Source organism: Triturus cristatus, chromosome 7 (genome assembly GCF_964204655.1).
Source record: "Triturus cristatus chromosome 7, aTriCri1.1, whole genome shotgun sequence".
Lineage (NCBI taxonomy): Eukaryota > Metazoa > Chordata > Amphibia > Caudata > Salamandridae > Triturus > Triturus cristatus.
The window spans coordinates 556,200,320-556,215,295 of record NC_140590.1 but is presented as its reverse complement, the minus strand read 5'-3'; the positions used below and the strand labels follow the sequence as shown (position 1 = coordinate 556,215,295).

At 45.0% G+C, this 14,976-nt stretch overlaps 1 protein-coding gene across 5 annotated transcripts in view; it reads right to left on the bottom strand.

The window, feature by feature from the left end:
- The window catches only part of GGA3 (golgi associated, gamma adaptin ear containing, ARF binding protein 3), a 730,897-nt gene that overhangs the window by 331,408 nt on the left and 384,513 nt on the right, over window positions 1-14,976 (bottom strand). For all 5 annotated transcript variants that reach the window (XM_085617036.1, XM_085617040.1, XM_085617038.1 and 2 more), the window contains exon 8: window positions 3,433-3,570. In XM_085617036.1, coding sequence (XP_085473162.1) covers window positions 3,433-3,570 — 138 coding nt within the window. The remainder of the gene's footprint in view (window positions 1-3,432; window positions 3,571-14,976) is intronic.

Here is a 14,976-nt window from a genome sequence, read left to right as displayed (position 1 = left end):
ATGAAAGAATTGGCACCCCCTTTAAAGAGACTTTTTAACAATATTAGAAAGGGTGGAATGGTGGCAAGCGAGTTTAAAGAGTCCATTATAATATCATTTGTAAAAAAAGATAAAAACCCGGAAGACGTCAATTCGTTCAGACCAATAAGTCTACTTAATTCCGATTATAAGATCCTGATGAAGCTGTGGGCCTTGCGTTTTCTCCCTATGGCTCAAGAAATAATCCATAAGGATCAAACAGGATTTATCGCAGGTCGATCTATGGCCATGAACACGCAATTTTTAATACACGCCCTAGACTTTTTTAACACCAACAAAATCCCCGCGGCAGTTATAATGGTCGACGCTGAAAAAGCCTTAGACCTCGTGAATTGGCAAACATTATTTCTTACTTTAGATCACTTTGGCGTTCCACAACAAGTAATCAATATGCTTCGAAATATATATCATAATGCGAGTGCCAAGGTGGTCATTAATCAAGAACAGATAGGGGAAGTGGCAATAAAACGGGGAACGAGGCAGGGATGCCCACTGTCCCCCCTACTGTTCACTTTTTTTATCGAACCTCTGGTTTTAAAAATTCGAAATAATGCTGCTATTATCCCTCCAATACCTGCTATGTCAAAAGTTAAGCTATTTGCTGATGACATTATTTTATATCTAACCCCGGAGAAAGAGAATTTAGATCGAGTTTTTTCTGAATTTTCTCGGTTCCAACAGATCGGTGGCTACAAAATAAATGAAAAAAAGACTGAGATACTCGTTTTTTAACTCGGACCCTAACTTGTTTCCTGTCAAGTTCAGGGCTCAAGCTAAGAAACTAGATCCTATAAGATATTTGGGTATCTATGTTACGAATCAGTATCATAAACTATTTGAATTGAATTATCTGAGGACTAAGCAGAAGATAAAACGTCTATTAGAACAATGGTCTGTCCTCCCTCTTACTATTATAGGGAGAGTCTCTATGATCAAGATGTCTATCATTCCCCTTTTAACATTTTTATTCTTAAATGTTCCTATACGTATCAATCAAGTATATTTTAATGAATTAGATACCTTGTTTAGGGAATTTATCTGGGCGAAAAAAGCCCCCAGAGTCAAATTAGTTACTCTGCAACTACCCATAATCCAAGGGGGTCTAGCGCTCCCGCAGGTACGAATCTATTACGAAGCTGCTTTGTTAAATTTTGTGGTTGATACATTATTTTACAAGCGTAATTTTGATTGTTTTTTTTTTTGGATAAAATGATATTAGAAGCAGGAGTTCAATCTTCTTTTTTTCTAAAAACATCTAAATCGCCTAAAAGGACCCGCTATAAGTCTCTTCGAGATCTATCATTTAGATTGCAGGCAGCTTTTAAAAAAGCTGGCTCTTCTGGCTTTCAATATGTTACACTGAGGGAGTGTAATAACATCGGTCTGTACCTTCAATCTAGACATATTGATATATGGGAGGAATCTGGTTTCTTTTTACTTAAGCACTTTATTATTCAAAATAGAGTCTTGTCCTGGCAGGAAATTACCTCAAGAGTTGAAGGCCACAGAAAACCCACGTTTCTTGAGTATCTTCGGATAGTCCATGTTATATCTAATACGGCGGGCATTTTAAATACTCCACAAAAAATTATGATTGATTTATATGCCTCCAATTGTTGTGGTTTGGGTAAGTGGTACTCTTTATTGAGGAATCAGGACCAGGACAAAGTTATAATAAACCATTTGGAAAAAATAGCTCGGGAGACGGGCTGTAGGATTAATCTCCAGGAGTGGGAGAAAATCTGTCTCTTGGGCTATAGATCCCTACGTGCTGCCAACTTTAAAAGAATGTCCTTTTTATCAAGGTGGCTTGTTTATTGGACACCGTCCAGAATACAGAAAAAATTCCCCGAATCTCCGAATAGGTGTTTTCGGTGTCAGCAGGAGGATGAAGGTGGCTGGCATCATATTTTTTACTCTTGTCCCTTATTGGACCAGTTTTGGGGAGAAATTTTTAGCGATTTGGGTATTGCCTTGGGTAAGTGTTTTTCTCCCCAAGCTGAAACCGCACTATTTGGAGGTGTGAGGGAGGAAGCTACTCTATCCAGCGCTGATAAAGCTCTTATAGCAATCTCCTGTATGGTGGCCCGCTCCCTGATACTTCAAAATTGGAAATCAAAGGAGATACCAAACCATCTAGCCTGGTTCAATAAAATGAAAAGGACTTTTAAATTTGAAGAGGCCTATGCTAGGAGAGTTGGGGGAATAACGAAATTTGACAAAATTTGGAAGGCGTTTGGAGAACTATTCGTAATTAAGGATAGCTCCGGATCTATTGGTTCTCGATGACTTTAAAAAAAAAAACTTTAGGGGTCAAACTATCTATGACTATGTATAATTGCTTAGACTTGTATGCCTGGTCATGTTGATTCAGGTTGTGCGCTGTGGGGGGGAAAAAGGTTGCATTCCCTCAGGGGAATCTATAATGTATTTATTGATTGCCAGCTGCATTTGCACTTTAACTATCTCACTCTTTGTACTATAGGACCTAAATATGGTTTTTTTTCGTTGATAGAATTACTTGTTGATATTGCATCTGCACTTTAAGTGGAATTAATCTTCTTGTGCATTACTAGTCGCACTTTATTCTATGAAGCCATGATCTGCATTCCCTTGAGGTGAATCTATAATGTATTTATTTATTGTTAGCTGCACTTGCACTTTAATCGTTTTACTCTTTACACTATAAGACCCAAATATGGCTCTTTTCATTGATAGAATTTCGCGTTGCTATTGCATCTGCACTTTAGGGGGCATTCGCACTTTATTCTACGAACTCATGATTTGCTGCTACTGCATTTGCACCTTATTCTGAGATTTTGAAAAGATGAATGGAGTGGCTCTTTATTTTGCACTGTATTTTAATATTGATGCATTGTAGGATATAATAGAATTAATCTTCTTCTCCTTTTTCTCCTGTTTTGCATATATTTCGTTGCTATTTAAAATGCAATGCTTGAAACCATGTATAATGTATCTTCCTTTCTCTGCTCAATAAAAAAAATATTTAAAAAAAAAAAAAGTGTTATGAGATCCTGTCACGGGCAGAGCTATTCATTCTCCAGGAGTATCAATAACGATCCCTCAATGGAGAAGAATTCAGTCACACTGATGGTGGGGAACGGTGACAGATTGGGAGTTGCAAATGAGATTCACTTCTTGCTAAACAAAAGTGTCACACAGAAGTAACACACACTGCGAGATAACACACTGCAGTGCTCGAAGGGGAACACACTGACCGCTCAAAGAAGGTAACATTTATACTGGCCAAGATGAGACTTTCAGGTTTTGTATATGAGACATAATGGGTTCGTGCATGACATTATATTTTCGTATAGTCTCCCGCGAGGAGAGAGGTCAGCTAAACTGCTCACCAAAGTCCAATATGCTCACCTTCATAAGCTCTTTGTCAGCCTCTGATGAATCCTCGTTGTTATAATGAACAAGCATTTCCTGCAGAAGTTTGACATTGTTGGTCACTTCCTCCAGAATGTGCATGCGCACTGTTACTTTCTGCATTCGGACCTCATCCTGCATTGCCCCAAGAAAAAGAGGAAACATGAATTAATATTGACAGCTTGGCGATCCCCCACCACTCAACTAGAGAAACAATTTATCAACCCACAGACATCTAATCAGCAGGTATAAACTGTAGTGAACAAGGAGTCATTTAGAATATGGCTGGCTAGCTGCAAAATGACTAGGGTCGAGGTCGACCCGCCATACTTAGAAATTCACTGCTCTGCCACAATCCCTGAGGTAAAAGCGTTCCTCCTGACCTGGCAGGTACATTTTTGACAAAAATAACAATAGGTGAATAGCCATGTCATGGCTGCATGTTCGGCCCGGTTTTAATTTTTCAGAAATAAACTACTGAAGCAGGGATTTGTTTCTGTAAAACCAAAATGGTGGATAAGATGTATGTTATTTTACTGCTTGGGAATGCGTGCCTAGCTTGGTAGGCCAGAGCAGGGGCATTCGTCAGAAAGCCTGCCCTAAAAGATGCATCCTTTTTTTGCACTGAAGGACAAGTTACTTACCTTCGGAAACGCCTTATCTGGTAGACATGATCTAACCACATCTTCCTTACCTTTGAACTTCCAGTCGTCAGGCTGGATCCAATAGATTTTTACTAGCAGTACCCCTGCATGCCGGCAGATGGCATCAGCCGACTCCTTTTGACTTTATCAGCATTGTGATCGCTGTCATCGTCAAATTCGCGTCATCAATATAACCGCCACCCCGGCACGCTGGCGTCAGTACTTTTCACGACTTTCCACGCCAGAAGCGCGAAGCCATGAAGTGACTGACCATGGTGTGTTAAAAAATGAATAGCTAGGGCCCTGAAGGGTAACATTCCTGACACTTAAAACCAATTCCGTAGTGCGGGGAGGATGGGTGGGTCGGTAAGGAATTTGCGGCTAGATGATGTCTTTACCCGATATGGCGTTACCGAAGGGAAGTAACTTGACCATCTGAAAGAGACATCTAGCTGCAGATTCCTTACCTTAGAACAGATAGCCAAGCAATACCATCCCCGGAGGAGGGACTGCGGAACGGCTAAGACCAGAAAATCCTGTCAAACAAAGCGACCAAACAGGCCTAACCTGCAAACCTTAGAATCCAGACAGCAGTGTCTGGCGAAAGTGTGCAGATGCCCACGTGGCAGCTTGGCAGATATTCGAGACGGGAACACCACACTGGAGAGCTGTGGTGGCCGTCTTTGACCTGGCTGAATGGGCCCTAAACCCTTCAGGGGATCCTCCTTCACTAAGATGCAACACATTTTTATACAGAGAATGACCCATCGGGAAATAGTCCTCTTCTGGACAGCATGGCCCTTCTTTGCACCCATGCATCCTATAAAGAGTTGGTCATCCACCCGGAACTCTTTGGTTCGATCAAGGTAGAACGGCAATGCTCTTTTTGGATCCAGACGATGGAGATGCTCCTCTTCCTTGGAAGGATACAGAGGTGCATAGAAGGTGGGCAGGGTAACCGACTGTCCCAGATGGAAGGGTGTTACCAGTTTCAGCAGAAGGGATGCCCTAGTCTGAAGTATTACTTTGTCCTGAAAGACCGTCAGGTAAGGATGCTGTGAAGATAGTGCCTGCAGTTCACTAACCTTCCTGGCAGAGGTTATGGCCACCCAAAAAAGCTGTCTTGATTGTGAGCAACCACAGAGTACAGTTATTCAGCAGCTCAAATGGTGCACACATCAGAAGAGTGAAAACTAAATTAAGGTCCCTCTGTGGCATGATGAAAGGTGAGGGAGGAAACAAATGGGTTAACTCCTGCAAAAATCTCCTCACTAGAGGAGATTTGAACAGAGAGGGCTGATCAAGTAGCCGGAGAAAAGAAGAAATGGCCAAAACGTAGCCCTTCAATGTGCCCAGAGCAGAGCCCTGCTGGGCTAAAGCAAGTATGAACAAGGGGACTTCAAATAAGGGAGCCAATAGTGGGTCGATAGACCGGTCTGTACAATATTTACAAATGGTGTTCCATCAGCAGGCATATACCGATTTTATGGAGGGATGTCTGGCTGCAAAGATAACCTCACAGACTTCGGGAGGGAGGTCAAAAGTTGTGAACTGTCGCCGCTCAATCTTCATGCAAGGAGGCGGAGAGTGGACAGGCTCAGATGGAGAACCCTACCTTGCTGCTGTGACAGAAGATCCTCTCGCAGAGGCAGCCTGACCGGAGGATCGATGCTCATGTCTAGAAGCTCAGGATACCAAACTCTCCATGCTCAGTCCGGAGCCACAAGAATAACTTTTTTCAACTCTTCTTGAGCACTCTAGGCAGGATTGGTATGGGCGGAAAAGCATATATGAGGGCTGAGCTCCACTTGCGGCGAAAAGCGCTGCCAAGTAAGAGCCGCTTTTGCAACTCCAACACGCAGAACAGCTGACATTGCGCTTTCTCTTCGAAGGTGAACAGATCTAACCGAGGCTCTCCCCACTGCTGAAACAGACCTTGTGCCGCCTCCGGATGGTGACGCCATTCGTGATCCGCAAGGCACCTTCGGCTGAGCTCGTCAGCCCTGGCGTTCAGAGAACCGGCCAGGTGTTTAACCACCTGGGAAATGCCCTGATGTTCCACCCAAGTCCAGAGACGCAGGGCCTCTTGACAAAGTGTCACCGACCCCACTCCGCCCTGTTTGTTGCAGAACCACATGGTGGTAGTGTTTTCGGTGAAACACCTGTACGAGCCTTCCCTTTATTGACGGCAAAAAGGCTTTCAGTGTCAGCCGGATCGCCAGAAGCTACAACAGATTGACATGGAGCTTAGCTTCCGCCACAGTCCTCTGATTTCTACCACCCCCAGATGGCCACTCCATCCCAGAAGGGACGCATCCATCACTACTGTAAGATCTGAGTGGGGAAGGGAGAGGGGTCTGCCCTTGAACCAATCACGGTCCGTTAGCCACCACTGCAGGTCCTTCGCAGTGCCCTCTGAAATGTGAACCAGATCGGTGAGATTTCCTCGATGCTGTGCCCATTGGAACTTCAGGTCCCACTGCAGAGCCCGCATGTGCCACCGTGCATGGGTCACTAGCAGGATGCCGGAGGCCATGAGGCCCAACAGCCTTAGAGTCATTCTCCCCGGAATCCAAGATGGAGCTGAAACATCGGTATCATAGCCTGACTATCTTGGACTCGCCATTCGGGAGGATAGGCCCAAAATTGCATCTTGTCCAGAGCCGCACCGATGAAAAGGAGCTTCTGAGAGGGAGTCTTGAGTGACTTCAGCAGGTTGCTAGTGAACCCCAGCAAATGCAGGAGGTTCGACGTAGCCTGGAAGTGGGAGACAACTGCTTGGGCGAGCTCGCCTTCAACAATCAGTCGTCGACATGGGGAAGACTGGAACCCCCGATCTCCGCAGATGGGCTGCGGCCACCGCCATCACCTTTGTGAACACCCAAGGGGTGCTGGCGAGGCCAAAGGGGAGCACTGCAAATTTCAAATGCCCGAAACCCACCGTGAACCGCAGGTGGCGACGATGGGCAGGCAGGATGGGAATATGAAAATAGGCATCCTGCAAGTCCAGCGCTACCATCCAGTCTCCTGGGTCAAAGCCAGACAGGACCTGAGCAAGGGTGAGCATCTTGAATGTCTCCTGTTTGCGGAAGTAGTTGAGGGCCCTGAGGTCTAGGATAGGACAAAGGCCTCCGTCCTACTTTGGGACCAAAAGTAGCAGGAATAGCAACCACTGCCTACTTCAGGCCTGTGAACCCTCTCTATAGCTCCCCTGGCCAAGACAGTCGTAACTTCCTCGAAGAGCAAAGCAAGGTGATCCTCCATCAGCCGATCGTACACTGAAGGCATAGATGGAGAGGCAGTCTCGAAGGGGAGGGAGTAGCCCCTTCGGACTATTTGCAACACCCACCTGTCCGATGCAATGTTTTGCCAGTGGTGGAGATGATGGTGCATTCTGCCACCGACTGGCCAAGAGTGATCCTGGGGGATCGGGCTAGGAAGGTTTTGCGGTGAAGGAGAGGATGGTGGCTTGGCTCGACTTCTGGTTTCCCGAACCACAAGGCCAGGGTGAACATCGTCCTCGGCCCGCAGAGGTTGCTGAATTTGCTGGGCCCTCTGGCCGGAATAAGGTTGGCGTGGCTGGTAGCCCCTTCCATAGTCACGAAACAAGCGAAAAGTGGATGAAGCCCTGGAGGCGGCGGTGAGGCCCAAAGACTTGGCCCGTAAGTCTTTAAAGCGCTCAAGGGAAACATTGCCTTGTCTCCAAAGAGACGAGAGCCGTCAAAGGGAATGTCCATGAGCTTAGCCTGGAAATCCCCCGAATAACCAGGCGTAGTGACGAACAGCCACCGTCGTGGAAATCGTTCTACCTAGCAAGTCAGTCGTGTCTAAGCCCCAGCTGATGGCGAACTTAGCTGCGTTCCTCCCGTCTGAGATAGCTTGGGAGAGTAGAGCCCGGTACTTCTCAGAGACTCTGGGCAGCAGCTGCGCTACTGTATCCCATATGGAAATGGAATAACGGCCAAACAGGCATGCACTGTTTACTGACCGCAATGCCAGAGTGGCGGAAGAAAAACATTTCTTGCCCAAGTTTTCCAGTCTCTTTGATTCCCTGTCCGGGGGTGCGGAAGGGAATGCGTTAGGAGAAGCGGAAGCTTAGACCACCAAGCTTTGAGGGGTGGAGCTAGTGGGGAGGAAAAGTGGTCACCTGGGGCAGGGCAATGGCGGCGTGCAATCGTCCTGTCCACAGGAGCCCCTTTGCTCTGTTTGGACCAAGTCCCCAAAAGGACGTCTGTTAAGGACTCCTTTTAGGGCAGTGGGGGTTCTGTACTCGAGACCTAAGGCTGCAGAACCTCTGTCAAGACATTAGTCTTGACCATCACTGATGAAGCTACAGGTCGAGGACCTCCACAGCCCTACCCACCACCATCGCAAAAGATGCTCCCTCCTCCGTAGCCAGGTTATGAGGGGAAAGCAGGCCAGAGTCTGGGGAGGTGCCCAGGCCACTAGAGTCTCCCAGTTCCTCGTACCAGTCCAGATCTTTTTGGTGCCGGATTTCTAAGGGATCCTGCTCTCCCTCCCAATCCTCTTCCTCCATCCCTAACCCTTCAGAATAGGGCAGGGTGAAAGGCATGGAGCTGTACGGCTCTGTCGGCACCCGTCTCGGAGAAAGCCCACTGGCTCAGTGTCATCGGGAATGAAGATCAGGGAGGTGCCGCCGGTGACGCTAAGGACCTCGGCGCTGAATGCGACGTCGGGGAAGGTCGCTGTGGAGGTGCGACCGGCATCAGTTCAGACCCGGAATTGGGTCCACTCGGAGGCCATGGTGCTGGGTTTAGAGCCACCGGCATGGGAACCACAGGGGCATCTCTGTCTTCAGAGCCTGCGGGGTCCAAAGGTGCGCCAGCAGGGTCTGGCCGCTCAAATATGGCACACATGGCGTCATAAAATTCTATCAGCTGGGCGTGGTTCGCTACCGGCCCCGGAAAGGAAAGGAAACGCGGAGCCGACCCAGGCATCTGGTCTGCAGAGCGGGGCCTTGATCACCAAGGTTCCTCCGCCGCGTCCCGAGATGAGAAGGGTGAAGTCGAAGCACGCTTCAACTTCTTGTGGTGCTCTTACCTGACTTCGATGAAGAGGATTTCGATTCACCGAAGCGGTGCTCAGACTTGCCTCTCGACAGAGACAGACGAGTTGACCTCTGCTGTGCCGGATGCCGGGCCATGAGAAGCTTTAGGGACCGCACCCTCAAAGCCTTCGGCGCCATGGCCAGTCAGTCGAAACACGACTTGGAGTCGTGGTTGCGCTCCAGGCACCAAAGACATACTAAATAGGGATCTGTGACCGACATGGCGGGGTGACAGGCGCTGCGTGGCTTGAACCCCGAAGTCTTCTTACTTGACATGACTTCCTAACACACATGACTTCCTAACACATCGACGAAATCAACAAAAAGTTGAAAAAAGTCTGTCAAAAAATGACAGAGGGTAGCTCTCTTCAACGGATCGGCGCTAATGGCGCGGAAAGCAAAGAACTGATGGCAGCCCGCCAAAGTGGTGGTTATATTGACGACGTGGACGTCACTACAAACACGATGCCAATGACATCACACTGAGTCGATCGATGCCATCTACCGGCACGTAGGGGTACTGCTAGGAAATATCTTCTGGATCCAGCCTGACGCTTGGAAATTCAAAGGTAAGGAATCTGCGGCTAGATGTCTCTATCAGATGCCTCCCTTAGTTGATTCCACGTCAGCAGTTCTCCAAATGAGTTGGAAAAACGTCAAGTGGGGAAAATGTGATGTTACAGCAAATGTCCCATTATCTCAAAATCACCCCATCCCAACAATAATCACTCCAGGTGCGCACTTTACCAACTGCTAATTTGCACCCTGCCATGACTACAGTTGTTGCTGGCACTCCTTGCTGTTAATGTTACCCGCTAATGAAGTAATTTTTCTTTTTTTTTACTTTACAAGACTTCTAAGGCTTAGGCAACAGCAAACAACAGCAATATTTTCTATTGCTCCCAAAAAAGTCCAGTTGACTGTGAATCAGGTACCCCTATTTTCTTGTAGGGGTAGAAGTGACAGAGTTTCGATTCTAGGGAAAAATTTGAGCAAGTGCACCGCTTATCAATGACTCAGTGCCTGCCCAGGAATCATCTTGAAGGATCTCATGTCTGTTAAGTAGGCATTTTTCAGGTGAAGGATTTCCAGCTTAAGGAGGAAGAGAAAGAAGGAAAGACCATACATACTAAAGGCAGAAAGCAGGAATGAAAAGGAACCTCAAAAAAGCAAGAGGAATAGAAAGGGAGTGCCTGGTGTTGGATTAACGCGCATGGGGTGGAATCAAGACTATGCAGACTCGGAATTCTGCTTTCAGGCCTTCTAAAGTGCTGGCTGCAGTCTTCTAAAAGTTTGGACACTCACATTAACTATATTACAAATTAGGCACTGCGCATAGCTGCACTCTCCTGTCTTATGCCTGGAGCCAATATTCACCACCTCTGCCAGAACCTGAACCACTTCCTTTTGGAATGGGATCTCTTAATGGGATTTTCTAGCTTGTGCCAGAACTTTAAATTTCTCTATGAAGAGGCCAGAGTGTTGAAACGTGACTTCCTTGGAACCACTTGTGTAGCTCAAGATGAGCAATGGAAGAGATGGATGGAGCTCTCACACTTCCTTCCATGATAATTAGGCCTCTCCACTGGAAAATTGCCCCTTATAAGAGGTTTAGCAGAACTGGTGCAGCCAGACTATACCTACCAGGATTACTAGCCTTATGGAGAAACCTCTCAATTATGGGAGCAGGAAAAAGGCCTACAGATATGCCCTTGTCAGTCTGCTGCCTAGCTATCATAGACAGTGAATTTCCTGCCACCCAAAACTCTAAATTATTGTATTTTGTGTTTTCATTAGTTGCAAATAAAGTATGGGTCTGCTACCTCAAATCTCAAAGGTGTGGTTCAAGAATTTTAGGTGGACCTCCTATTTGTGTACGAGTAGTAGCGCTTGTTTAGGCTGTCCTTTCTGATCTTCTTGATCCCCCTCAATAGGAGAGATAATCAAGAGCATGCCCTTTTTCAGACCCACTGCAACACAGAAACAGCCAACAAAAAGAGGACATTTGGGAGCTTCCTTCTTTTTGGCTCTAAAACAGGACTTTGATGTTATCTGTGTTGACCGTGAACAGCCTCGCTCTTAGCATCAAAAGAAAGGCCTTCAATGCCAAGAGGATGGCATTCCGTTATAAGACATTTATCTGCATACATAACTTCTCCCACAAGGCACTGACAGAGTTCCATGCAATGTGCCCAAGCGATACGAACATTCCATCAGAAGTTCGCATGAGTGCTTCAAAGATAACAAGGAAGGCTCCAAGTATGATGAGAATGGGATAAATTTCAACTTCAATTCTCGCAGTTGGTACCAGTGCTCCATCACGAGCAGCAGCCTCGAATGAATGTACTGCTTGGCAATCGGGTACTAATCCAATGCAACACAATTGCAGCACAAGTAAGCTCTTGACCACCAAGTTTGCACTGTTTAACTAGTTAACAAGTGGTTGACTGCTTGATTGATGGCTGCATCCCTCACACAAGCGAAAGTTCTGCCGTGCAGGGATTCAAAATTGCTCCTATGTACCACAAACTTCAGGAGAGAACCAGAAGAGATTTTAGTTAATTCTCTATGAACCAGTGTTTGCAAAGGGTCTCCAACGTTAGGTCCCGGGACTCCACTTGAATGAGACAGTGAAGTCCACCTTCCGCTGATGCAGAAAGACCACTAGTCCCAAAATCTTGGTTAAGGTCCAAGGGATGGTATGGAGACCGAATAGCAGTATCCTGTACTGTCAGTACTGGTTCCCCACCATGAACCAAAGGTACTACCTGGGCTCACTCAGTTCGGACACATTAAAGCCTCTTAAAGGTTCACTGAACACATTCAGTTGACGGTTTGCCTAGGTGCCAAAACCTAATCCAGAATTGGGATGTTAAACTTTTACGGAGGAAAGAAATGGTGGAGATTTTAAATATTCCATACAGGGTTGAGCCCTCCCTTTTTCTTTACACAGATGTTTTGGGTCTGTAATCCTTGCCCTCTTTCTGGGGATGGAACTACTCAGTTATTGCCAGAAGCAGTTTCGAGGCCTCGGGGCACACAGGAGTTAATGGGCCTCAATCAAGGTATTTGACTATGTTTACTATAAGGAATATGATTATTAATTGGGGAGGATGACTACCCACCTCAAGGAATAATCACAACCCTTGTCAGGCTGAACCCCTAAAGTTACTAACCCCGTGGTAGCTATGGCACAGAGCATGAAGACTTAACTTAGGGCAAAGTGTTAAGTATTTATGCAGTACCAAAACAGTAATAAAGTCAGGATGCAAAACAATAAAAATCCCAAATCGACTAAGAAAAATAGAATAATCTTTAATAAATAAATTGACATCTAAATCACAAAAATCAAATAAAAAGACATATCAATTTTTTTTAAAGTTTTAAGTAGGAATAGCGCAAAGCAGCACAAAGTGCTAATGATAGTCAATGGTTGTGATACACAGGCATCTACCAGCAATTTGAGGCTGACCGAAGGAGAACCAGTTGAATACACCAACCACATTTGTCCTGGTCAAAGAATTTACCTTTACGTCCCAATCCACCACAAGAGTACACTTTCAAAGCCACCCCATCTCTCACCCCCATCCTCCTCTCTACCCCCAAGGACATCAGGTTAGACACTTAGAAATTTACAGGGTGTCAGGTAGAGGCCAACATCAGGATGCAGTCCAAGTCCATTTGCCACTGGTCAACTGGTCAGCTGCAGGAAAGACCTCTTTTAGCCTGTTGTATTTAAATTAGAATTTGAATTTATAAAGTGCAACTTATGCTCAAAAGAGAGCCTCCAGAGACTTGTATCTCCAAACAAAAAGAATGTAAGATCAAAGTAAGAAACTTGAAAAGGAAAGAAAATAGCAAATAAAAGCTTAGTTGTTAAAAAGCCTGGTTTTAGGATTTTTTAAGACACAAGTGTGATCTGCTATTGTATGGAGGGTGAGAGGGAGGGTGTTAATTTAGCACCTGCTGCTGCAGCCGAACATCCTCCTAACTGGGCTGTATGAAACTTGGGAGGGAGAATTATAAAAGCAGTGGCAGGTCTTAGAGATCCGCCAAAAGGGTCATATGGATGATAAAGAGCATAGGACTCAAAGATGACCTGTGTGGTACCCCACAGACCAGTGCTGTTGGGTCTGAGGAGAACCCTTCAGCAAATATATTGATTTCTTCCTTAGGCCCCTGGTTAGTCAATTGAAATCTTATGTCAAGGATACTACTCATATTATAAGCTTGGTGGAGAATAAGCTGTTCTGTGAGAAAACTCAATGTCTAGTAACTCTAACATACCACAGCAATCCACCGTGCAGGTAATTCATGAAATCCTTGACAATATAGAAGTGGAGGGAGCAAATAAGGAATTCATCATTGAGTGTACAAATTTGGCGTTGAAAAATAATATTTTTTTATTTAGAGATCAACTATTCTGCCAAAAGAAGGGTACCAGCATGGGCGCAACTTACGCGCCGAGTCTGGCATGTTTGTATGTTGGACAGTTTGAAAATTATCATATCTACAACCAACTAGCACCCTTCTATGAGAACGTTAGCGAGTGGCATCGCTTTATCGATGATGTGTTTTTTATATGGACTGGTCCAACTTAACAATTAGATACATTTCTCAGTTGGCTGAACTTAGGCGATATAAACCTGAGATTTACAGCACACTATAGTAGGGTGAGTGTTGATTACTTAGATATCACAATTGGGGCAAGGGGTGGGAAGCTGGAGGTAGAACTGTATCCTAAACCTATGGATAAAAACACCTTACTCCATTACTCTAGTTTCCACCCAGGATCCCAGAAGGACAATATTTCATTTAGCCAGTTCCTCCGGTTGAGGAGGAACTGTACTGAATTGGATGATTTTTACAAACACTCAGAGGTTTTTAAAATGAAACTAAAGGATAGAGGCTATCCCAGAAAATTAATATCTCACTCATTTAAAAGAGCGCGTTTCTATACTAGAGAGGCGATGTTTGAGGGCCCTAGAAACAACGAGAAGATGACAAAAGTAGTATTTGTGAGCCAATTTTATGAGATCAGTAATAAAATAAAAAATGTGATTGATAAACATTGGAATATACTGAACAATGATGAGAGTGTTTTATTAGAGAGACCCATTTTTGCTTACAAACGCAATACTAATCTCCGTAACCACTTGGTCCATACATACAGAGAGGAAGTACCCCAAAAACAGAGGACCATTGACAATGTAAAACTGACTGGTAATATTAAATGTGGCAACTGCTCATTATGTGCACAATGTATTGTGGCAAAGGAGATACAACATAATGGCAGAACCATGGTTGCCCACACACACAATAATTGTTGCAGCAAAAATATCATATACCTGCTTAAATGCCCTTGTGGACAAGCATATGTTGGGGAGACAGGTCGAGAATTGCGAATATGCCTTCTGGAACACAGATCTGCCATAAAGACAAAGAAGATTAATGCCCCTCTAGTCACCCATTTTTTAGAACAGGGACATAAAGAAAACGATTTTGAATGGTTTATTTTAGAAAAAGTAACCATGAATAGAAGGAGAAAATATAGAAGCTAAGAGAAAGGCGAGAGAACAATGGTACATCTGTATCTTGAATACCATTAGACAGGGGCTTAATTCACGAGAAGAATGGGAAAAACTCCTGAAATAGCATAGGGGTGATATGTTTTACTCTTAATGTGAGAACTACATCAGTAATTAATCATGTCTTTATTTTTATGAATTAGCTTTCCTCCCATGAATATAAGAGAATGTCAATACTACAAAAAAAGGGGGGAAAAGAAACGTCGTTTAATGGTTTTATTTAGATGGAATAATTAAGGAG